General features: G+C 36.2%; 1 protein-coding gene across 1 annotated transcript in view; it reads left to right on the plus strand.

Annotated features, from left to right (window-relative positions):
- The window catches only part of C2H8orf34 (chromosome 2 C8orf34 homolog), a 158,190-nt gene that overhangs the window by 104,481 nt on the left and 29,727 nt on the right, over positions 1-23,982 (plus strand). Inside the window, exons 8-10 of the mRNA XM_071737739.1 lie at positions 665-800; positions 17,314-17,399; positions 22,339-22,412. Coding sequence (XP_071593840.1) covers positions 665-800; positions 17,314-17,399; positions 22,339-22,412 — 296 coding nt within the window. The remainder of the gene's footprint in view (positions 1-664; positions 801-17,313; positions 17,400-22,338; positions 22,413-23,982) is intronic.

The raw sequence follows: 23,982 nt of genomic DNA on the forward strand, positions 1-23,982 counted from the left end.
AACTAATTTACAGTCCAACTGAGCTACACTGTTCCAGTGTCATCTTGGGCAAAAATTTCTCTGAGAGCCTCAGCTGTCTTCCTGCAAAATGGGAACGATTTTACAGTAGTAGAAGACCCAGTTACTATTATTAGTTGCTCATACATTACAGCACTATAGTGTCTATAAGGCTGCACATTATGTTTTTTTTTCAATGTGATCTATGTATCCCTTTCACATTTTCACAGATTTAGCGCAGCACCCTTGTTTTAGCTATGCTTTTAATTGTCAAGTGAATAGATGATGAAAAACAGAGCAACAGCATACACTCAGAAAAAGTTTTGTCTTCAATATGCTCTAAGTCAAATGTAACTATTGGACAGCATCTCTTGATGACAAGTTTTTTTTTATAAATGAATCAGAGAAATTGAAAAAATCTAAAGATTGGAGAATATGCAGCACTGCTTGAAGTAGAAATGATACTGAATATTTTTCAAGGGATCTCTTGTAGCAGGGTAATAATATATATAAATTAAAATCCTCTCATATGTCCTTTATTATACAAGTAACTCTGTTTTCTTCCTGATTCCTTGAGCTGTTCCATTGTTTAGTGATTCTACAGATGAAGCACCTTTACTGCTACAAAATTTAATTTTGTTCATCCAGTCATTCTGTCTTGTTACAGAGGATCTTGATGATCTAAGAATGGAAGGAGTAACAAGTGTGATGTCTTCTGGGAGCAAATTCAATCAAACTCGAAGTGCTCATACGGCTGAGCCTCAAGCAAAGGTCACACTGAATATCTGTGCAAGATGTGCCAGGTAAAAAGAAAAAAAAAAATAATCCCAGATCATGCTAACCGGTACATTCTTTTCTACAGGTTTTGAGCTAGGTATTGTGTTTATGGGCGAGGTAGGTGATGACCTTTCCTGTGTAAAAGGAAAGATTATTACTTAGCTACTGACTGCTCTATGACCTCTTGCATTTCACTTGTCCAACTTATGTTTATGCTTGATATGTCAAATCAACAATGAATCAAAGAACATAGCTTGTCTTAGGCCTTACTTCACAGCTTGACACTATCTTAAGCCTGTCTCTGAATTTCATTAGTTATTTGAACTTCTGTGGATTTTCAGAGGATGAATTAGGGAATTTAAGGGTTCAAAACCAATTTGAAAAGCACCTGTATAAATGGAGATTTAGGTGCACAGGTGTGGATCAGGGTTTCAAATACTTGCTTCCTAGCGCTTTATAATTTCATCCTGTTTCACCTCTGAGAAATGATTTAATTAGATTGAGCTCCTTTTGCTTTCGACAGGTGGAAATAATTCTTGCATTTACTGTATGAGGGCCAAATAAACTGGTTGGTATTCCTGTAGCCAAGTCAACTTGAGAATGCAACACTAACAGAAGCCCCTTAAATTTCCTAGATGCATTCTTCAATGTAGACAAAAGCTCATTTGGAGAAAGGATTTAAGCCTGTTTAAATGACAAAACTAGCCTTCTCACCCTTCTGTTAATGGTTCAGATTAGCAAGAACAATATAGAGGCATGCCAATTTTATCTGCCTGCCCTTGCCAATAGCTGCTCTATTGTGCAGTTTGAGAGGGGATTAGCTGCTTGTAAATAAAAAGCAACCTGTGGTGAAATTAAGTCAAAAGTTTGGCCATATGCCACCCTACGGTTCTACTTTTTTCCCATTTTGCTTGTGAATTACTACTTTTAAAAGGCCCTTATGTAGGAAGAGGGGCTTCAAAACATTTTCTAGTGCTTTGTGAGCATAACTACATGCATACTGAATCACCCATGCCATGGCATCTAGTTAGGAGGGTTGTGGACCCTCAGGGAACTTCACCTCATGCTACTGTCAGAGGAGCAGTGACTGGATGGCCTTGTCATTCTAGAGAATTTTCCTGTCAGCAGTGTGGCTTTATGCTTTAAGAAAACAGCAAACATGCTGGTCATGGGATTCTTCCCAGTTCATGAGAAACGAATTGCTTTTGTTGTAAAATGTTTTCCAAACAACTGACTACTTGAAAATGTGGGACCATTTACTGGTCCCCATTAACTGTGGGACCTTAGCTGACATCAGTTGTCCATGCTTTAACAAGGAGAACAATAAGGAAAATAGAAATGTGAAGTTTTCTACATGGTCTTTGAACTTACCTAAAATCTTGTATGGATTACTATGAAGGTTAATTAAATTTTAAATTACCTAAAGCAGCCGCTGACAGCAGGTGCCAAGATACTATATAGTCTCTCAGCCCTGCACTCCAGGGAACACACAGCTCAGATCTTGAGCCAAACCTAGCAACCTTGGATATTGCTATTGTTCTTTTACTGACTATATTACCTGACTCTGCAGTCTAAAATATGAGTTGTGAGAGAAAGATCCCATAAAATCCTCTTTTGTCACTTATGTATCAGAGAACGCAAAGCAGTTTTATTTTCCCTATGCACCTTTCTTTCATTCCCTACCCGCCTTAATGAAGTCTGTGAGAAATGGAATGATACCTACTTGACTGTGGGCTTTTTCACTCTTGTTGCAGTTTACCAGCTTCTTTGAACTTTGGAGGAATTAAAAAACAATTTACTAGGACGTCAAAAGAGAGAAATGTGTATTATTGCTGTATTTAGTAATGAGGAAACTAGCACTATTTCTTTGAGATGTTTAAGTCTGTCTATTCTTTTGGAGTTGTCCTTCCTTATTACCAAGTCTGAGGAAACTTCCTCTCTCACTTCAAGACATGAGTTATTAATGCAGTTAGCTCTCTCTTTCAATATCCCCACAGCAGATTTTTGCAGCAGCTGAAGTAATGGGTAGAGAAAGTTGCACGAAGCATGTGGCTTCAAGGACACAAAGACAGGTTTTTATCCTGTTTGATTCCAAGAGCAATTAAATTTTCTGTTACTTAGTCATATAGCTTTTGAAAATGCTGTGCCATAAAATCACAGCCTGAATTTTGAGTTCACCTCTATGAAAGCTTCTCAGTGTTGGTATTTGTCTCCATTGGTATGACAAATCCTAGTACTTTATTGTAAGGTCATGATACTGAACCTAGTACTATATTTATTTCTCTTAGAAATTATATTGCAGTTTTTTCATATTCTCTTAAGTAGTCTTGTGTGCTGTACCACTTGTCTATAAATAGTATGGGGTTTGATTGTAGACTCATTTGAATAAAATAAAGAAATAAGTCAGTATAAGTTGTTGCTATGCATACTTTGGGTTACAATTAAACAGGTGTCTTTCCTCTTAATTTAATCCATTTTTTGATTGTATGAAGTGATTTGAAATGAATGGAGCTATTAACAGCAGTGGGTGTTCTGTGGATAATAGGGCTTGTCAAATCAGATTACCAAGTCAGGTTTGCTGAAGGTATTTTGGCTGTCTGTAGGAGGACTATGACTTTTTACTTGAAATTTGATTGGCGAAGTTCCAAATGTTAGGAAACATGCTCCTTGGCTCAGATAAAAACTTGAATTTTACTCTTGTATTTGCATAATCTAGTTCTTTCACCTGGCTATATTTTTCTAAAAAATGCTCTGCTCTGATTATTTTTCAGTCGATCTACTCTTTATGGTCACTCCTCCAGAGGGTTTCTCACTTACTTGGGCATGTTGGTCCCTCCTGAGGGGGGTTGATTTAAACAACTGAGAACTAGTTTTAAAACATTTGGCTTAATTTTGGGGGTCTCACTTGGAAAGGACAAATAGCCTCACTGAAGTCCCACCATACTTTTTCATTAAAATCCTGCTACTAGGATTACATTTTCTTGCCCTGGATAATTAGAACTCATTTGCTGTCTGACTATTAGAGAGAAGAGGTTTATGGTGAGGTATAGGTTACTTTAGCCTGAGAGGAGTGCTGGCTTAATTCTGTGTGCCCACTGAGAGCTCTCCTGGGGCTTCTATAGCTTCCAACAAATGGGCTGAACATGGGAGTACAAGTGACTTGTGAGAAGAATTGAGTGAACCATCTGTTTCCCCCATATTTGTCACTGGACTTAATTTAGCTCCAAATAAGCTCCTTCCCTTTGTACCACTCAAATATATGAGAAAATCAGGATTGAATTCTAGAACAAAGTAACAGGGGGACAATACCAGCAGCTTCTAGTTCCCTCTTTCTCAGTACAGCCTTACTCCTTTGCTAGTAGCTGGAATTTAGTTCAAGATAGTCTTAAATGTCCTGTGTAGTTGGTTTTCTCTGCCTGTCACTAAGCTCTTGCTCTACATATTCCTACTACTTCCATTTAAACTCTCTGTTCTCTTTCTGATGCAGTGTTACACACAGTGTCAGAGGAAGATCTTTTAAAAGGGAGTGACTACATTTAGAGATAAGAATCTAATTTGTTACAAGGCAAATCAAGTCCAGTTTGTTCTGTGGGGGAAACCTGCAATGCTGTTCAGGCACTGCATTAGGCCAAACATTCTCCCTTGCCTTTAAGCTCTTGGACAAAAGTGAGAGCTTTTTCATGATTCATAAGAAATGAGACTGAGCATGATTTGAACTAGAACAAAACCCCCAAACTGTTGTTCTTTTTTTTTTTTTTCTTTAAAAAAAAAAATAATATCTGACCCTCAGTGCTGATAATTTCACCAATTTAAAATAATAGACAGTTATCACAGCCCAGGTCAGTAGATAAATAAAGGTAAAGTTCTCCACCCAGATACCCAGGAGAGAGACTCTTTCAGGCTATCACACAGAGTTGTTTTTACAGCTTATGATTAAAAGACAAAAAAAAAATCCCCCTCAAACAATCCAACCAACCAGCCACCCCACAAAAAAAAAACAAAAAAACCCCCAAAAACCCCCCCCAAAACAAAAAACAAACAAAAAAACCCACAAAAAGCCACAAAACAAAACAAAACAAAAAACAAAAAACAAACAAAAAAAAAACACAAAAAAAAAAAAAAAAAAAGAGAGAGAGAAAGAGAAATAAAAGGAGGGGTTAATTTTCCTGGAGTATGAATTGGATTGTAGACTGGAATATAGCTGTAAGAAACAGAGAGCTTACTGTTTGCTGCATAGATGTTTCACACACGATGAGCGAAATGCAGATGGGTAACAGTTTTAAGAGGTTTTTCAAATGGGCAAGTAGCTACAAAACAGTGTTATTCCCATAGCTGCTTTTGGACTACAGTGCAAGTTAAGCAGCGTATTAAGTCACCTAAATAAAGGGGTGACGTTATTCACAAGGTGGAACAAAACAAGGTTTATAGATACCAAAAAAAAAAAAAAAAAAAAAAAAGGCTATAAAACCCCCTGTATTTGGAAGGTTTGCTTTTTACTATGTAGTTCAGAAAATTAGCAGGCATTTTTAGTACAACTGATCTGGATTTAGATCATATGAGAAAATTATTATAACAAAAATTCCTTTTTCACCTAAGAGCAAAAATAGTCTGACTGACTTAGACAATAGGCTGACTCATTCTATAACATGATTTTGTGAAGCTTTTCCCGCATACAGGCAAAACAAATGAATTTCAAGTTTGGCTGATGAATCATAAGACACCCTCCCACATTAGCAAAACTCATATGGGTTCCATAAAGATCTAAATGACAATTTGTAAAAGCCAAAAAACACTTATATATTTTCTCATGTATTATTACTTGCACACTGCACATCTTGCAGGACTTTAATGAGGCATAAATTATAAGATAATATTGATGTACTAATGAATGAATTTTAGAGGATTTTTTTCTTTTTTTTTTTTTCTTTTTTTTTTTAAGGACCACCCATTAGCCTTGTATGCCCGCTGCCATTCTCAAAAGTTAAATCTTGTTCTTGTGGAGTCTTGCCAATGCATTCCTGGAAGTAAGAAGCTTTTTGTTTTTAATAGCGCAAGGGCTGCATTCATTCTTCTTAACATCAATAGAGTACAAAAAAAGGGGTTGCATGTGATTAAAAAAGAAATGGGATTATAGAAAACATACTGTGCCACAAGCTTGAAGGCTTCTGAACAAGAATGTTGGGAAGGAACACTGGTCGCATACAAATGTAGCTTTGAGATGCAGTATTTTAGTTAATATTTTAAAATTAGCTAAAACAAAAGCACGATATCCGAAGGCTTTTTGACATATTAGAAAATGAGATGTATAGATATAAACGAAGTGCATTTGCACATTAAAACAGTAAATGTGGCTTTTCTAACCAACACCCCTGGTGTGTGTAGTACAGTTCAAGTGTAGCAACTTGTGTCCTTGAGCTGCTATTGTAGAATAAATGAGAGGCTCTGTGAGTGCTACTGTTTACAGATGCTCTCTGAAAACTTAGTTCTTAAAAAAAAAAATTTCTTAAAAATTCTCATGTCACTTTGCCTTGCTTGTGAAATTTTCTTTTGTGCCTTGCTGAACATGTGTATCTCTGAATATTTTGAGATGTCTCGTCCTCCAAACAATCTTCAGGTTAATTAGCTTATTTTACCTAGTTTACCTTTCTGCAAGTGTCTGGATTTTTGCAGCATTTTAATAAGTTTACTTTTCTGCAGTTTGATCTCGACCACTTCCGTGTATACTTGGGACATTGCCACATAAACTGCATGATACTATAGGAAACTTAAAAATCACATGTAAGTTCTCTGAAATACCACTGGACTTCAAGCAGATCTTCATGACTAAGAGCCATGAGTACCATAAATATGTGGGTGAGGAGACAAGAGAATTGAAGGAACCAGCTATAGTTTGCCATAAATTGCAGAGTAATGATGGAGAAAGTAGAACTGTTGTCTCAACTGACCATGATATATACCTCTAGAAAAAAAACAGGAATTAACTGTTTGGTCAAGGAATTCTCTGGTGTTAATTTACCTTTGACCACTTTGGATTCTTGCAGGTAAAGATTTTGTATGGAGTTGCTTTATCTGAGTATCACAAAACCATAACACTAATGAGACCTGAGGTCATTAATAAGCTTTTGGTGGAAAATTTGATAATGAGCTGTTCAGAAAATAGTGTCTGAGGCTTGACAAGTGGGTCTCTTTTAACTAGCAAAAGCAGAAAATCAAATGACTGTGAATAGAGAAAAAACTGCTGTTAAACAAGCCATGTTACTGGGTTTAGTGTCTACAGAAAACAGACAAAAAAGAAACAAAATAATCAAATCAGTTACCTTTGTGAGGAAGATAATAAATAATGACAAAAGACTACATTTGAAAAGCAAATTGAAGGCAAAGAGCTCCTCCGTGATCTCTTTAAGCAAAGGAAGGAAGCCTACTGGACTTCCTCAAATTCAGCTCTGCACAAGACCCATTCCTTACTGGCTGTGGCTGGTCTGCTCTCACTGTCACTGGGTGTGCTGCACAGAAACCATTGGGATGACTGACTTATTTTTTGGAATGGGATGGGTTCTCCTCTATTTATTCAACCATGTAGTCCCAGACTATCTCCACAGCTGGGGATGGGAAGGTGTCAGGGAACGGATGCTGCTCCATGCAACATTAGGAGAGAGTTGGATCAGGTTGGGTGAAAGGAGGGGTAACCTCTGACATCCCATGATTTTTAATCATTGTGATCCTTATTTCCATGCTGGGTTTATTCTTCATGGTGAATTTTAGGTAAATTTGTCCTTGTGTACATTTAAATGGGTTTCAAGTTGGCGTGAGTGCAGCCTTTTTATATGTAACAAGGTACCCCCTAGGAGATTTTTTTTTTCTAATCTGTGTTTGTTTTGTTTGGTTTTTTTCTCAAAGATTTTAATCTTTTTCCATGTGCAAGTACCTTTGCTACATGCTCGATTAAAGAAAATAATTTCTGTCTAATCGTGCAGCAGGAAAGTAGAAGAGGATGATACAATTTATAAAGAGGTCATAGCATTTATATTTCTAACATTCTAAATCAATAATATATGGATGTGTCAGAAAGAATAACCTCTCAAATCCTGGTTTGGCTCTGTACACTATGATGTAATACTGGGGAATGGATACAGGTATAAGTGTGGTTTGGTACATGTATTTGCATAAAGAATATAGAGTTTTTTGTATGTCTGCCCAGTAGTGGTAAGGCCAGCTTAGTGACTCAGTTTCTGGCAGAAAATTCTGGTTTGTTAATATTCCTGAAAATTGGGAACAAATGACTTCAAAGTACCAAGGGAAAAAGCTTCCAAAAAGTTTAGTTTCCAAACTAGAGATTCTCTGATTGGAGGTCATGCACAGAATGTTAGGAAGTTTGTCTTCAAAAGTTACCAGATTTGTTTGATTCTACCTAATGTTTTTTTTTTTTTCTTTCTTTCTTGTCTTGCATTCAATATTCTGTCTGTGCACTATATCTAAGTGGCAATTCTTACAGAAGAGATAGTACTAAACATTTCAGATCACTCGTGTCACTATTTTTCATTCCTTTTTTCCTTTATTTTCTTTTTTTGTAACCTTAGTTTTATTGGGCCTCTTGTTTCAAGGAGGTGATTTTTTCCTCATATTTGTTTGTGCTAGCTTCACAGACTTTGTCCTAAACAAAGTTTTATTGGCAAACAACAACAGCAATGAAACTCTAAAGTGGTGTTTTATAACTTTCTAAAATCTTTCACTTTGGAAAAGTTTGGATAAAATCCATGTTTTTCCATATTTTACAAGGAAAAGTTGTAGCAAAAAAAAAAAAAATTAGTCAAAAATTTTTCATTTTTAGCTGAGTTGAATCTGGACAGTGGTTAATTTGCCTATTTTTGTATCATAAATAGCCACAAGAGTATCTTCATTGTCTTCTCTTTACTTTTTAAAGTGCTAAATACAGATAAACCACTTCAACTTTCCTTCTCTGGAGCAGTATACCACTTATGTATCTTACTTGTTCTTTCAGAAAAATAGACAAACACTAGAGACAAAATAATTCAAAATATGTTCTTTAACTGATAATCTGGTGGTCAGCTGGAGACAGAGAACACAAATTATTATGAGCTAATATTTTGTTTTGCTAAGTCATCAACACTGTTGTGTTTCTTTTGAACATCTTCCTATAGGCGAAATAGAGAAAATCTGTGTGATTTCAAATGATTTTTTGAGTTTGTGGATCTAAGTTTGACCTCTAAAATGCACAAAATATTATGATTTTTAGTTGCAAACACTTAGTAGTTTTATGGCAAGCTCCCAATGAGTGTGTGTTTTAATGGAATGGCCAAAGTCTCTCTATTTTCGAAATCTTAGATGTGTCTTGTGAAGGGAACTATATAAGACAGGAGATTAATGTCAAGTACTTGGACAGAAATCCCAGGAGGATCAGACTTCTTTCCTCCCTCTTTTTTATGAGAATTTCCCATTGGATAAATCCTTCAAGAAATAATTTCAGACTTCTCAGAAGTTCCACAAAATACTGTGTTAATAAAAACATCTTCTGTTATCAAAAAATAGTTGAGCTGTGAGGAAATTGCTATTTTCAGTTGAAATGCATCTCTTTAAAAGGAAGAGTGTGTGTCTGGGTCCTTGCATTATGCTGTATTTTCAGAGACAAAGCATTTTGTTCTGAGTTTGATTTAACAGCTTTTTGATTTAACAGTTTTATTTCCTTAAAGGCTTCATATGTGGGGTAGACTGACTGATTTTGACATAAGTAGCTGTCAGTCAGCATAAAATAAATGGAAGAACTCAAACTGAAGAAAGATAAGTGTTTGCATAAGATAAGTTAGTGTTGGTGAAAATAGACTGATAACTTGTACTCTAGGTACATAAAATTTACAGTGAATTGTATTTTATACATACACACTAATATTTTAATTTTTTATCTTATTTTCTTCTCATGATAGGACTGGATTTTGGAAATGTGAGGCACTTGGTGCACCAAGTTCCTCTGGAGACAGCCCTACTGTGACTTTATTGACAGGGAACTACTGTCTGGTTTTGGTAATGAATGAAGGATACACTATAAGATGCTGAGAATTAATGATGTGTCTAGAACATCTCTTCTAAGTACGATTGCTCAATGGTAGCTTTTTTCTTTTTATTTTTAAGTTTTTTTCTTCCTCAGGGTGGTTGTAAAAAAATAGAACTGGTAGGAGGTTGGTACACTTGTAACTATTTAAGAATATGGTTGAGACGTAAAGGGCTTTTAAGGTCTTTTAAATGTACCAGCCTTGATTTGTTATAATGAAAGGTGTAGGAACGTACGAAAAAAAAAATCATATGAAAATGAAATTAATATTTTTTTGTCTAGTCCTGAAAATTATTGTTCTATCTCTCAATTTAAAAACATCAGTTTCATCCTGGCCTTCATTTGTAAATCTTGTCATGACATCTTTTACTTTTTTCCCCTACAAAGCACATTTAACCTCCTCAGTAATTTAGGAAGGCAAGTGCTTTTCCAAAGCTTTTCCCCTTCTTTTCCCCTTTTTCTTTCTCTCTTTGATGTGTGCTTTGCAAACTAATTCTTTATTCCAATATATGGAGAGTCTTTAGTTTGGTGCTACATTGTGGTGTATTTCAGCAATAGCTGTTGTTTCTGGATGCATACAAGATAGGGAGGAAGCCAGGAGACCATGAGCTTGGGAAAGCTTGTTGGTCATAATTTGAGACTCTGGGTAACAGTTTAATGGCTCTTAAAGACACCCATGCACACACACATACAAAACTCTTTCACACGTCCTGGAAAAAATGGTTCACAGGGGAGGAAAGAGTGTTAAGGCTGAAAAGACTGACAGAGACTGTAATTTTTCTCCTGTGAGATAATGGTTTGAAGCCAGCAGCAGATAAAGATTGCTCTAAGAATGGCTTAATTCCCCATCTTGTAAAAGGATTAGATAATTCAGTCTCTTTATGGATCCCTTAGTCTGGGAAATGTATTTCCACTTTTGGTTTTCCTCAGATATAGCTGCAGACTCTGGTTATTTAAATGCACAAATTATTTAAATGCATTTAGACATTTTAAAAAGGCAAACCGCACACAGAAAAGATTATTTTGCATGTTGTGTCAATGTGTAAATTTTGCTCAGCAAGTGAATATTCTTGCTTTACCAGCCTGAAAACATTGTGTCTCTGAATTACATATTGATGGCATGGAAACTTTCCAAAAAGGTCTTCAATAGTGACTAGAAAATAATGCTTTTAATCTGAAGAAAGATAATAGACTTCTACCAAAATCTATTTTTAACTATTTTTTAGGGATTTTAAAAAAAATTGCTGTATTTTTATGTGCAAGCAGTGAGAAAGAGAGTCCTTACGAAAGTCAGTGCAAAAGTAAGAAACAGACTGTGTTCCAAAGAGCATCAATGAAAATAGAGTTATTTTAAATTAACTGTACCTTATCTCAGGGTGAAAGTGTATGAATACTGTATGTAATAGAATTAAGGCTAGTAACAACACAATCCTACCTGAGAGCTTTCCACAACTTTAAAATGGATTTAAAAGAACACATCTCTGTCAGGTAGCATGCTGAATATCTCACTACATTTATTCAGCATTTTTTTTCAATGTCTGTGTTCATTCATGTAGTTTTACAGTTTAATTCTGGAAAGATCTGTTTTCCCGGATAATGTTCTGCAGGATAATCCAATAGTCCTCATGTTTTGCTTCCCTTCAATGCAGATGCTTCCTGCATTTTAGGCTATGGTGCAAACAAAAGGAGTGACACTGATTTAGGGTTTTTTTCAGTAGAACAAGGTGACATTCTGCAGAGCTTGGCCTTTATTACTTCAGACTTGAAAGGTGTCAGCCACTCTCATTACTCACTACATTCACAGTCCTCTCATGTTTGGCCCCACAGATGTAAGACATCTTTCTTCTGTAATTTATTGATCTGAAATTGGTATAAACTTCATTTAAAATTCAATCTTCATCAGGCATCTCCAATCTGTAGCTAACGCAGATAGAGAGTTCTATCAGCAAAAGAGTACTTTTGTCTGTGTGTTGCTTAGTAATATTTATTATTGTTTTATCATTAGATTAACAGGCATAGTCCATACTGGAAAACTGACATCTTCTTGTATCTGTACCTCTGAACAGCATTTTTGTTTTTGTAAAAGACATTAATAAAACAAATGGACTAGCTCAGAAATTCCTGGCTTTGTATTTATGTACTGGAAAAGCTTTTGATTTTACATGAGTATAAAGGAGTGCACAACTTGTGGAGACAGTAAGTCAAGGTACATGAGGTCAGAATTTGGATCAGCATGTTTGAGAACAATGACTGAAATAAAGTCATATTATAGGCAAGTCAGGACAGAGGATTATAAAGCCTGGAGTGCTCTTACTGGGGCAGTGTTGAGGTTGCTAGGGAAAGGTACAAGAAAACATTCAGTGTAACCTGAAAGCATGTGGGCTTTCAAGAATTTTGTTGTCTGATCTCTGTTGCTATAACTTCCCTGGAGTTATATATTTTTTCTGGGGAAATTATAATTCAGTATTACACAGATATCAGAGAGAGATGATAGATGTTGATGTAATGTTTTAAATTACAGAAAGGAAGCAGATGGTTTGAAAGGGGAAAAAAAAATCCAGTCAGTCCAATTTATCCATCTCCTCATATCTGACTAAAATTCCCTTTGGTTGTCAAAGCGATGTCGTTGTTATATTTTAATGTTTCTTTTGTTAACAAGTTCATGATACTCATTAATCTTACAAAATATACATTACAATTTTTGACCCAAATCAAATAACTACTATACAAAGGAGCTAACTGTAAATCAGTGAGGTATTTGTTAAGATCTTTTTAAGAAATATTTTAAGCAAAACCAGTGATTCAACAAGCAAAAAAGTTCCTTAACTAAGTTTCTAATATGAACATGACACTATCTCTGTTTTTCAGAGGTGAGAACTTTACTTTGCAGTTTTAGCCTTAAAAATGTATGCTGATTTCAGGTGAACATGAAGACACCCTTACTGCTCTCTTACTCCCCTGTTTCTCACCATCTTGATATAAAAGAAGTCAGCAAAGCAGATTCTGAATTTTCAAAAAAAATGTGTGTATTTTAGGAAACAATGATTCACACAAACCAAAATGTTTCACAAAAATCATCCAGATTCAACAAAATTTAGCAGGGAAGAGAGATGGCTGGAACTGCAGTTCTCAGATATATAATTTCCCACTTCTTCCTTGGGGACTGCCCTCTACTGTCTTGGAGCTCTTGAAGAAATTTTCCTTTATTACTGAGAAGCCAGCAGTAGCATTTATATTGTCATGAAATAACAGGTTTTCGTGATACAGTCTCAAGTGGAATTTCAGAGTTTCTGTGCTTCAGCTCTAGGGAACATCAAAAATTGAGCAAGTTTGTTCAGCTCTATTTTGCTATGTTTAAAAAAGAAAAGTCCCATAGCCATGTACCAAAATCTAAAGGTCAGCCTTGTACACAGTAGAACTCTTACCTTTAGCTCTTTTTTTGGGGTTTAACTTCTACATCCAAATACTGGACTATCACTAATAGAATAATTAATATTCAACTTATGTTGAAACAGCATAATTTTTTTTATAAGATGATAAATCTTAGGCATTTGTAGAAAATATTGCCTTTTCAGATGTCACGTCAAGAGGGAAGATTTTCCTTGTCTGAAGCCTGAGGAATTCAGCATGTTTTCATTTTGATGACTTTAGTCACTGCCTTTCTTAGATAACACTCTGTGTGTTCATAAATTGTTCAGGAGCGTGAAAAGATCTTTTCAAAATAGTGGATGAAAAAAAAAGGAATCTGTAATATCAATCCTGACTGTTGCTATTTGCAATTTGTTTCCATCCTCTAATGAAGCAGCATAGAATTTTATTATGCTGTGATGCATTCACAGAATATATATGAAATAGTTTTCTTCTTTTTATATGCTCTTATAGTATCATATTTTCTAAATCCTACTGGCCATACAGCCATAATGCTGCTGTACCCCTTCAAATACACTCATGTATTTGGTCCTGAAGTCCTTGGCTTTTTTTGTGAAACAAGTCCTATTGGGACAAAGGAAATTGAAATATTTACCTGGAGGCTGTTTGCTTATGTAGCCCTCAAAACTCCAACATGCAGCTGGTTAAATGCAACCTCAACAATGGTTTCCAAGCAAGGGTTCACACTATAAACATAATATATATAGAATAGAAAAAATATTGGTTATCTGGTATCAAATTTAGATTCCCATTAAATAATTGATAGCTGAAATAGGCCATAAAGTATCAGTACAAAAGTAATTTTTAGGTAGTTTGTGCTGGTTTTTTTCATTGGTTTGGGTTTTTTTGGTTGGCCAGGGTTTTTCTTTGTTTTTTAAGAGTGTACATTGATAAATAACAGTCAGGGTTTTCAAAGCTAGCCAACAGTTTGGAAAAGTTTGACTCCTTTTAGATTGCTTTGCAAACAAAGATGGGACTCACATACATTACTACATTACTCTTTTATAATTGACTTTTTGAAAGCAGTGAATGAAAAGTTCCAACACAACATTTTGGTCATCGTTTTACTGCTTTTTGCAAGGAATTTCTATCTGGTATCTGGCAATAAAGAATGAAGTCTAACTGGTAGTACCCTCTGTGTACCCCATAGTCTGCAAGGAAGAGTTGGAGATGAAAATGCTTTTGTAAGCATAAGGCCAGCTAAGTGGATCTCATAGCTTAGGCTTTCCAACATTATTGATAATTGTAGCGTGATGCAACACACTCTTCTCTTCAGAGACATTTGGCAAGAATGAACCAGGGAAGAAAGAAACATAAACAAGGACAGATTAGAAAATAAATCTCTATATAATAGGCATGTATTTCTTTCTAATCTATTGCTTAAGAATTTTAGTGTGTTCTCATTTTACTTGAGGAGTCTTATGAGTAGTGTTACTATTGAAGAAGAAATAAGAGTAATGCAAGTAACAGAATTCTTTTGGAGGGCAATAGTGACTTTTTTGCTGCTTGAGTCACATGACAATCTATTCCAATATAAGTCCACATTTAAGAAATACATAAATAAATTGAAAATTGGAAGTGAAAATGAAGTCCAGATATGCCAAACATCTTATTCACCTCTTTACTCACTGAGCTCACCCAGCCATCTCCTCTTATGAAGAGAATGAGAATAATCTCACTTGTCCATGTCTAGTTTCATTTTATGGTAGCTCAGAATGGGAATATGTTATAAAATCTTGAAAAATCAAAGGAGCAGCACCTACTGCTTAAGAATACTTTTATGCCTTTAATATACACAGAGAAGGCTGAAGTTTTTTTCCTTTTAATTGACCATGAAGAAATTATCAATATGGCTGCAGAGAAGAGTACATCCTTTCTGGTTCCTGTGATTCCATGCATATCCTTAAAAGTTGGAATATGTGTTTGCAGTAAACATGCTTGTGTGTGTAATGGAGGAGGACAAGTCAATTTTAATGCAAAGGAAAATTATCTGAATCTTGGGATATTCCTTTTTCATGTGGTCATTTAATTTCCAGTTTTCTCCCTATTTGAATATCTTCATCGTAGTTGTTCAAAGTTACTTGCTTGTGTTGGACTGTCATCTATAGAAGGGCCTTTTTGACAAACCAGGCTTTTAAAGAGTTGGTAAGTTGGTAACTAAAGCATTACAAGTCAGGTATAGATCTATAGAGAATGCAAAGAAGTAATTTTCAAAATTAAGTTTTATCCTCTTGTTGCCTTGAGGAGATTTGTGTCCTGTGGCAGTGCCTCCTCGGGTAAGAGTCATTTTGAATTTACATTGATCTTTCTTTCTCAAGTAACCCATAATCAGGCAATAAAAGGAGATAAAATAATTGGGAAGGCAGGAGAAATGGTTTTGACAAGTTACAAACAATTGGGTGACTTAAGACTCAAACATACTAGATAACTGTAGAGTCATAAGCTGGAATTCAGATAGTGCAGATATGGGGGTTATTCTTGGTTTCAAAGGATTAATTCAAAGTTTAGTGTAAAGCAGCTGCAGAGAGTAAGAATACAAAGTGAAAGGCACTGTTTTTAGGAGGCAAGATATTTGTTTTCCCCAAGGTTTTTCTTCAATGTGTTTTTTATAAATTCTGGGCTTTGTGAAATTGAATTGCATTTTTATTATTCTTTTCATGTCTTAATAAATTCAGGGTAAGATAACCCTTATGTAAATGGCAGTTATATTGTGTTAGAAACTACAAACCATTTCTTCAGAGAAGAATCAGCACTTAGAATTCATGAGAGCCTGAAGAAGGATGGTGAGACTCTTGGGATGCTCATCTAAAAGAACAGATACAATGGCTGTTTTTGTAAATTGCTGTCAAGACACTGCAGTCAGCTGATGTAGGGGACAGACAAGGCTGGCTGTAATTACTGTCTTGTTTTAAAAATTAACAAAGGAGGAGGAAATATTCTTACATGTATTTCCTTGTGGTGGATAAAACTTGCTTAGGGTCCAACCCCCCCACCCAGCTGCTTGCTAATTCACTGCCCTCAGAAGGTAGAGGGGAGAAAATGGAATGAAAAAGTTTGTGGGTCAAGACAAAGATGGGGGAACTTGCTTACCAATAGCTGTTGTGGGCAAAACAGCCTTGAATGGGGAAAATTGGTTTAATTTATTGGCAATGAAAACAGCTTTAGGTAATGAGAAGCAAAAAGACACACATTAAAACCACACCTTTCCTCCCTCCTCTCCCAGACCCAACTACGCTCCTTCACCACAGATTCTTCTCCCCACGCTCCAAGTGGTGCCGGATGCATGGGGTATGGGGAGGTCATGATCAGTCCATCAGGGCTCTTCTCTGTCCCTCCTTCCTCTTCACATTTTTCCTGTTCTTTGGTGTGCAGTCTCCCCATGGGCTGCATGGTCCATTGTGGGTCGTCCATGGGACACAGTCGCTCTAGGACAGATCCACATGCTCTGGTGTGAGTCCTCCACGTGCTGCAGTCGTTGTCTGTCTGCTCTGGAGTGTGGAACACTTCCTACTCTTTCTTCTCCCTGCTCTTCTGCCTGTGTGGCATTATTTGCTCTTCCTTTCTTATCTTTTCCTTCCTTATCTTTTCTCCAAGGTACTGAGGATCAGCTATGTCCTTCTGTGGGTGCCACAGGACACCCCTGGCCTCTCCACATCAAGGCCAACCCTGCAAGCCCCACATTGCCAACACCTTGACATGGGCAGCCTGTACAGTCCAGTTCAGTTAAAGTATTTTTGAAGGTAGTAAAAGAAGCTTTGCAGTTTCATTTGAACATGATACCACCCAACCCCCAGTGCTGTTAAAATAAGTCTTACAAAAAAATAGATAAGCTAGGATTTAGCTGACTCTTTGTTAGAGGCTAGTTTTGGTTACTAGGCAATCTTGGATGATATGATTGAACCATGGATGCAGGCTTTTCAGCAAAGCTACCCTTTTACTTTGGAAAAATGTCATGAGTATGGTATGTAGTCATACACAACACTCTTCTGTGTCTTATCTGTGGAATATGATTGCAAATGTTTTCATTCCATTTTTCCACACTTTAGATTGCAAGGAGATAATTTGGCGGAAAGGCCGGAAGATGTCTCCGTTGTATTTCAAACAACTGAGCCAGTGGTGTCAGACTCTGATGGTAAGTTATATAAATATTTTCTGCTCTTTAAAAAACAAACAAACAAACAAAAACCAACAACTCACCAAGGTCTTAAATTTAAGAGCAGAGGTTATGTCTGTAAAGGAAGACTAAGCACTTCCAGAGACTGTTCTTGAGCATTTGAACTCAACCATTTACACTTCAAATCTGTTAGAAGAGCCCCTGACATGGCTTCTGTCATTGCCAATTAGCATCTCACAATAATTCCTAGGTATATTTCTGGGAGCTGCCTTAGGCCAGGATTCATTCTAGTAACCAGTTTGTATGTTAGCACACTGTTTTGGATGTAAAAGAGCTTAACAGCATATACATGGGCTGTTAATTGCCAGCTGACCTCTATGACACAGAATAGTCTTTGAAATATTTAATTTAATACTGCAGATACATCCACAGGATTCAAATAATATACAGCAAATATAAAAAACTCTTAGAATTTCCCCTGTTTTTAAACTGTGTATCAGAAATGCTCCTTTGATCTCTCCAAGTACCTCTTGCTAGAATCAAAATATAGTATAAAAGAGTTTATACAGGAGTTCTGATGAGCATTTTTTCTTCTTATACAAGCATAACTGGACATTACATTAATCTGCAGTGGGCACACTCAGCCTGATTTGAAATTCTGCTCAGGTTTTTGAACACAGTAACACCTGAAATCTAATTGAAAAGGCACTTCCTGCATAATATCTTGCCAGAGTCTGCCCTGCTTCCCTATGAAAGCCTCAGCTGAGGAAGGTTAACTTTATCTTAGCTGTCACTGGAATGGAGACAGAAAGGAATAGAGGTTTGGACAGTGAATCTGCAAAGATAAATATTTTAAGTCCATTCCCTTACTGCTGGGCAGAACCAGCTGAGTCTTAATTGGAGGATTTGCTTTGCCATTTCTTCAGTGGCCACAGACAAGCTAGCTATGATAATTAATTAATGCAAAACTAATCAGAACTAACTTCTGTTTTGTCAATTATCCTACTAATTGTCTGCTATTTAGTGCTACTAGGTGATATTAGGTATGACAGCAGTCTGAGCTTTTGCTCTTTTTCCTCACCTCATTTGTAGACCAATTTATGTCAGCATTAGGAACTAGAATAAAGATAATTTTTTCAGACTGGTTTTCTAGAATGCATGGTTTATGCTATTTGTTTTTCCTATCATCTGCCATTCACCACTTCACTATACAATTTTTTTGGGGACTCAGAATCACAGCATATGATGTTCTTACAAGCTTGTTGAAGAATGTGAGCAGAGACACAGAGTGGTGATTGCACTCAGGACCTGTATAAGAAAGCCAAAGTTATTCTGTGAATAAACCCCAGAAAGGGAGGTTGTGATGGCTTGTTTGGGATAGGGGTAGGATGTACATATAGAAAAAAGTTCTGTAGTTCCTGAAACAATTATTTTTATTTTTTTTAACATATTTCTGCCTTCTTTTTTCCTACCTGTGTACTCTTGTTCATGAAGTGGTCAATTTGACATGGCATCTTAAACTGTAGGCTTCAATAAAATAGTAAGCTGTTGCTAAGTAGCAGAGTCACCAGGATTAAAGAAGGTGAAAATGTCAGAACAGGCTGGATGCTGTGTGATATCAAAATTGGAGCTTCCATGACCACAGAGTATGGAATGCCAGAGTGCTATAGCCATTGTGACTTGGACCACTTCATACTTTTCTGGATACTGTAGTCAGTATGGATGTAGGGAAGGTAAAGAATCCTTTCTCTAAAAAAGCACTTCCAACAAAAATATAGGGGGTAAAATTTAGATAGGTAGGTGAGGCAATGACATTCATGTTCTTAATGCATCTATCTCATGTCTGTGAATATACATGAACCTGTTAGCCACGGAGCTTGAAAATAACAAAGCCCCTAGGGCAAAAGGACTGAGGTCAGCAGTGAGGTACTGCCAAACTTCTGTCAAGAGGCACTCTCAGAAATGTTCAGCCTTTCAAAATATTTTTCTTTCCTGAAATGTTGGCTAGTAATGCCTTTCTTATTTTTTTAAAAGAAAGCACAGCTGGATTTTACAAGTAGACACAGACTAGAAACAGACACAGAACTCAGATGACTGACCATCCTATCAGTCTTTCCTATAAATGCAGCACAATACTTGTTTTCTGAGCATTTGCTATTTATTTCCAACAAATATATGTATGGGAAGAAGATACTGTTAAAAATCTTTAAGTAACCAAGGCATCATGTTGCACTGAATTTTAATTATGTCCTCCTAAGAATATATTATGTGTCATGAAAAAGTCACCAAAAGGCCTCCTTTACCAGGCTGATTTCAATTTATTTTCTGCTCTTACTTGTCAATACCAGTGACATTACTGAGAGAAAACCATGTATTGGGAAGTGCTGATGTAAACAATTCATTTGATAATTGCAGGCAAGGCGCTGATGCATAACAAAGTTGAGAGCAACTTTCTTGAGATAATGGTCTGTTTCTGGGTTAGTGGTAAATTGTTAAATTGTTGGATCTAGAGCATCTCATGTGGATTTCAGGTGAACTGGGTTCAGAATTAATTGGCAGCACATCTGATCTAACAGGCTTCATAAATAAGCCTTACTATAGCAATTCCACCAAATAAAGTCAACGTAATAGCTTATGTTAAAAGATCATCTGCATCATCAGGTACTAAACTGACTCCATTAACAATCTGAATCTGGTTCTAATTAACCAGTACTCTGATTTCCTTCCAGTATAATTCTGAATTGGACTGAGTTGTGTTTGATCTAAGTGAAAATGAGGGATGGGAATCAGGTCCCAAGATAGGAGAACACAAATTGCTTTAATGCTGCAGTTTTTTTTTACTCTCCTAAACTGTCAAAACTGTTTCTCTCTCCCATGGCACCCCTTGACAGGAAAGAACTAAGGGAAGAATTTAATAGCCAGGTTCTTGATTTTGATTAGAAGCAGCAGCTTTGGTGACCACACAGCAAACTTCCCCTGTAGATTCCAAGCCTGCCAGGTTAGTCTCTTGGATCAGCTCCCCCATTAAGCCTTGGTCTTTATTCTGTACAGATAGATGAGAAGAAGGGCTGAGGCTTCAAAAGATAAACTACTACAGGCTTGGTCCAGTAAAAACATGCATCTGTCCACTGCAAGTCTGTTATTTGCAGGCTGGGAATATTGTACAGGTCATCTACTTTTGTTTTGGGGTTTTTGTTGGGTTTTTTTGTTTTGTTTTTTTTTTTAATTTGGATATTAAGAAATATTCAAAGAAGCATCCAAGAAGATCCAAAAAGCCTCACTAAAGGGTAATTGTTCATTTTGTCCCAATTGCCTTTAAGTACCATGGGAAATTGCTTCACTTGTTTCAGTATCTTTTGCTGAAAAGTACCCTGCCTTTGGAGTGAAAGTGTGATATAAGGCAGGAAAAGAAGTTCTTGCAAAGTAGATCTTTTAGTAAGTGTATTCTTGTAAAAGCAAGTTTAATACACAACAAATTATTAGGGAGTAAACTCTTGTAAGGTGAATTACTTTGCAGTGTAGTATGCAGTTCCACATATTTCTGAGGTGTGAAGAAAGACTTGTTTCTTTTGTGGCTCTAACTGGAATAATATAATTGGGTTGAAAATGATAGATTATATGGTACCATGTCATAGTGTGTACATGCAGTATTTCCTGTGTGTTATTAGATCTACAGATTATGCTGCAATGGATAATATTTAGTTCAGAACATAAATGTAATTTATGTAATTCATCATCAGTAATTCATTCCCTATCAAACAGGAGTCACTGTTTTTTGTTATTTGCAGTATATCCAGTAGGATAAAATTTCTATTTGAAGAAACTTGGAAAGACTATGATGTGTAGCTTCTACATACTTGTTTTGGTTTTTTTCTTTTAAAATACCAATCTAGTAGAAAGTTTAAAATAGGCATTTGGATATAGAGAAAAAGTTAGAAATAGGGGATGTTAGATAGAAATAGGAATGTGTGAAACATAAACAGTGCTATTCCAGATGAAACTGCAAGACCAGGGTAAAAAATTAATCAGAATACAAATAGATGGAAATTAGGGTTGAGAACTAGATACAGCAGTGTCAAAAATGTGGAATATTCTCTCTGTTCTGGCAAAGTTCCCTGAGCAAAACTTTACATTATCGTAACTTCTCCACAAATTTGTGTTTGCAATGAGTGAGGTAACCATAGCTTCTGTACTTCCCTATACTTCTGTCTTTATGGGAAGTATAGTCTGAGATGTTTAACAGATCAGAGCACTCTTGAAACATAAGGACCCCCTGCTAAGTGTCTGAATAACAGCAGAATCTGGGGAAGACCAGGGCATCTTGTTTGCTTAGGCTGCTTATGAAAAGCATCTGAGTGCCCAGCAGACGGTCAGGCAAAGGGTAACATTGAATAGCCTGTTACTTGGAGATTGCTTTCTCTGACATAGGTACAGAAATTCTGCTTTAAGTCATTATGTGTGTGTCCAAGAGGCATTCTAGACTTCTCACCAGGTCAAATGTGGCAGTATTGGCACAAATTATACCTTGCATGGCTTTAAAACATTGCCTAAAGTGACCAGAACAGTTTTTTTCCAAGGATTTAAACTATATTCTAAATAGATTTACAGAATTAATACAATTTAATTAAATTAACATTATTGTTTTAATTAATTAAAGCTGAAGATCCAATTCTCACTTATGTTAAAGATGAACAGTATTTAAAGTTAATAGTAAAAATAATAAATAACCTACAAGACACTTCTTGCTTATCACTCTGATCATGTCAGAGACACTTTTCCATGTTGTATTAAGGTTATAAATTCAAATCAGAAAAATCCATTGAAGTGTAACTGAAAATCAGCATTTTTATAGTAGCCACATTTACTTTCCTAGCATTTAACTTATAGGCAATTTATTTTCAGAATGACTTATGCTTACTTAAGAGTGATTTACTTCTTTTCTACCTGTTTGGAACAGCTCAGGTACCTGGGGTTGAAACACTTACAGAAGATACAGATGAATTTCAGAGTTCCTCTCAAATGGCAGGATCTGTAAGTATCTTCCCTTGTGGATAATCCTGTGATTTTTAAAAACAGTTTGTTGAAAATTATATTTTGCATAATGATGAAAGTTGTGCTTGTGAGCACTGCTACCCTAGAGAGAAGAAAGTTTAATTTCCCTAACGCTTCAGAATTTTTCAGTTCTCTTGCAGTTTTATTTTTTCATTCTGTGAAGTGTGATCTTTAAAAACAAATTATTATAATCACAAATGCTATTCTCATCAGTTTTTCCATTCTGTAATATAAGAATTTTTTTTGCAGCTTTTCTGTTTGCAGAAAATATAACCAGCAATATTATTTTTTTTAATTATGTATTCAGAATTTTGGCACTAGTAGTACTGCATCAGAAATGTGAATATAGGTTAAAGAAGGGATTGCTTTTTTCTAAAGCAAATAACTTGATAACTGTTGTTTGGTTTTGCAAAATTTTAGACATCTTCAAGAGGACAATACTTGCTGCTCAACCATAGCAATAATGATTGTGTATCACACTTCAGTGTTGATAAATAAGTGAAAAGATGGGCTTAGGATTTGTTAGCTAAGGAAAAAAGAAACATGTCAAATCAAACTGATCCTGTAGTCTTCAGGCAGCTGATTAAGTATTATTAATAAAGCCAACTAGTACTGAACATTCAGTATTTCCAACCAGAGCTGTCAAAACAGTTGGTGGATACGGAGTTCCAGATCGATGCCTAAACCTGAGAACTTCAAGCTCACAGAGCATTTGTGGATAAAAGCAAAAGCAGTTATGAGCAGAATTGTAGTTACGATTGCTCTGAGTTTCTTTCTCAAGCCTCTTTTCTGCTTCACACCATTGAACAGAGGTATGATAAATTTCACAGCAGTTTCTGAACCCATGTTTTTCTAATAGATTTGGACCTGCAGCTCCCAGCTTTGATTTATCAGTGCTGCAGACAGATAAGCTTAGGTAAGGATTAACAAATGAATTTTATCACACAGAAAAATAAAGATACAAGGAAAACAAAAGATCATTATGTTTATCAGCCAGATTTTGCTACAGAACTGTTCAGCCTTCAGCTGAGTGGTTTTAGGAGCATGCTCTGCATCTGCATGTTTGTGGACAAACAAACAACATGCACATGTATCATTGAATGCTCTGCTTATTCCAGCCATGGGTAGGGGTGGCTGGAGCTGCAGTCTGCCAGAGGCAGCAAATCTGCCTGGGCTCAATCCCTGGAACCCACGCTGCTGTTATTGCCAATGCTTCTGAGAGGAGACGAGATGAAGGGCTGCAGGTATTGCTCTGCCCATCCAATGCCTCCCCAGGGCAAAAGCAGTCAGCTTCACTTTCCTGAGCTCCTGGAAAATTCCTTTGCCTAAATTACTAAGCAGCCATAAGGCAGTAAATTAGCTCATCTGCTTGTTGTTTGGTTTTAGTTTATTTTTGTGTGTCTTTTGTATCTTAAAACACTTGCTTAAATAGTGTAGCTCACTGAAAGGTACTTTTATTTCTTGAAAATGACTTGTTATTCTGTTATAACAACGACTTGTTATATGTTGGACAGCTGTCCAACACTGTACATTTGTCTGCAGCTGTATC

Source organism: Heliangelus exortis, chromosome 2, assembly GCF_036169615.1.
Source record: "Heliangelus exortis chromosome 2, bHelExo1.hap1, whole genome shotgun sequence".
Taxonomy (NCBI): Eukaryota; Metazoa; Chordata; class Aves; order Apodiformes; family Trochilidae; genus Heliangelus; species Heliangelus exortis.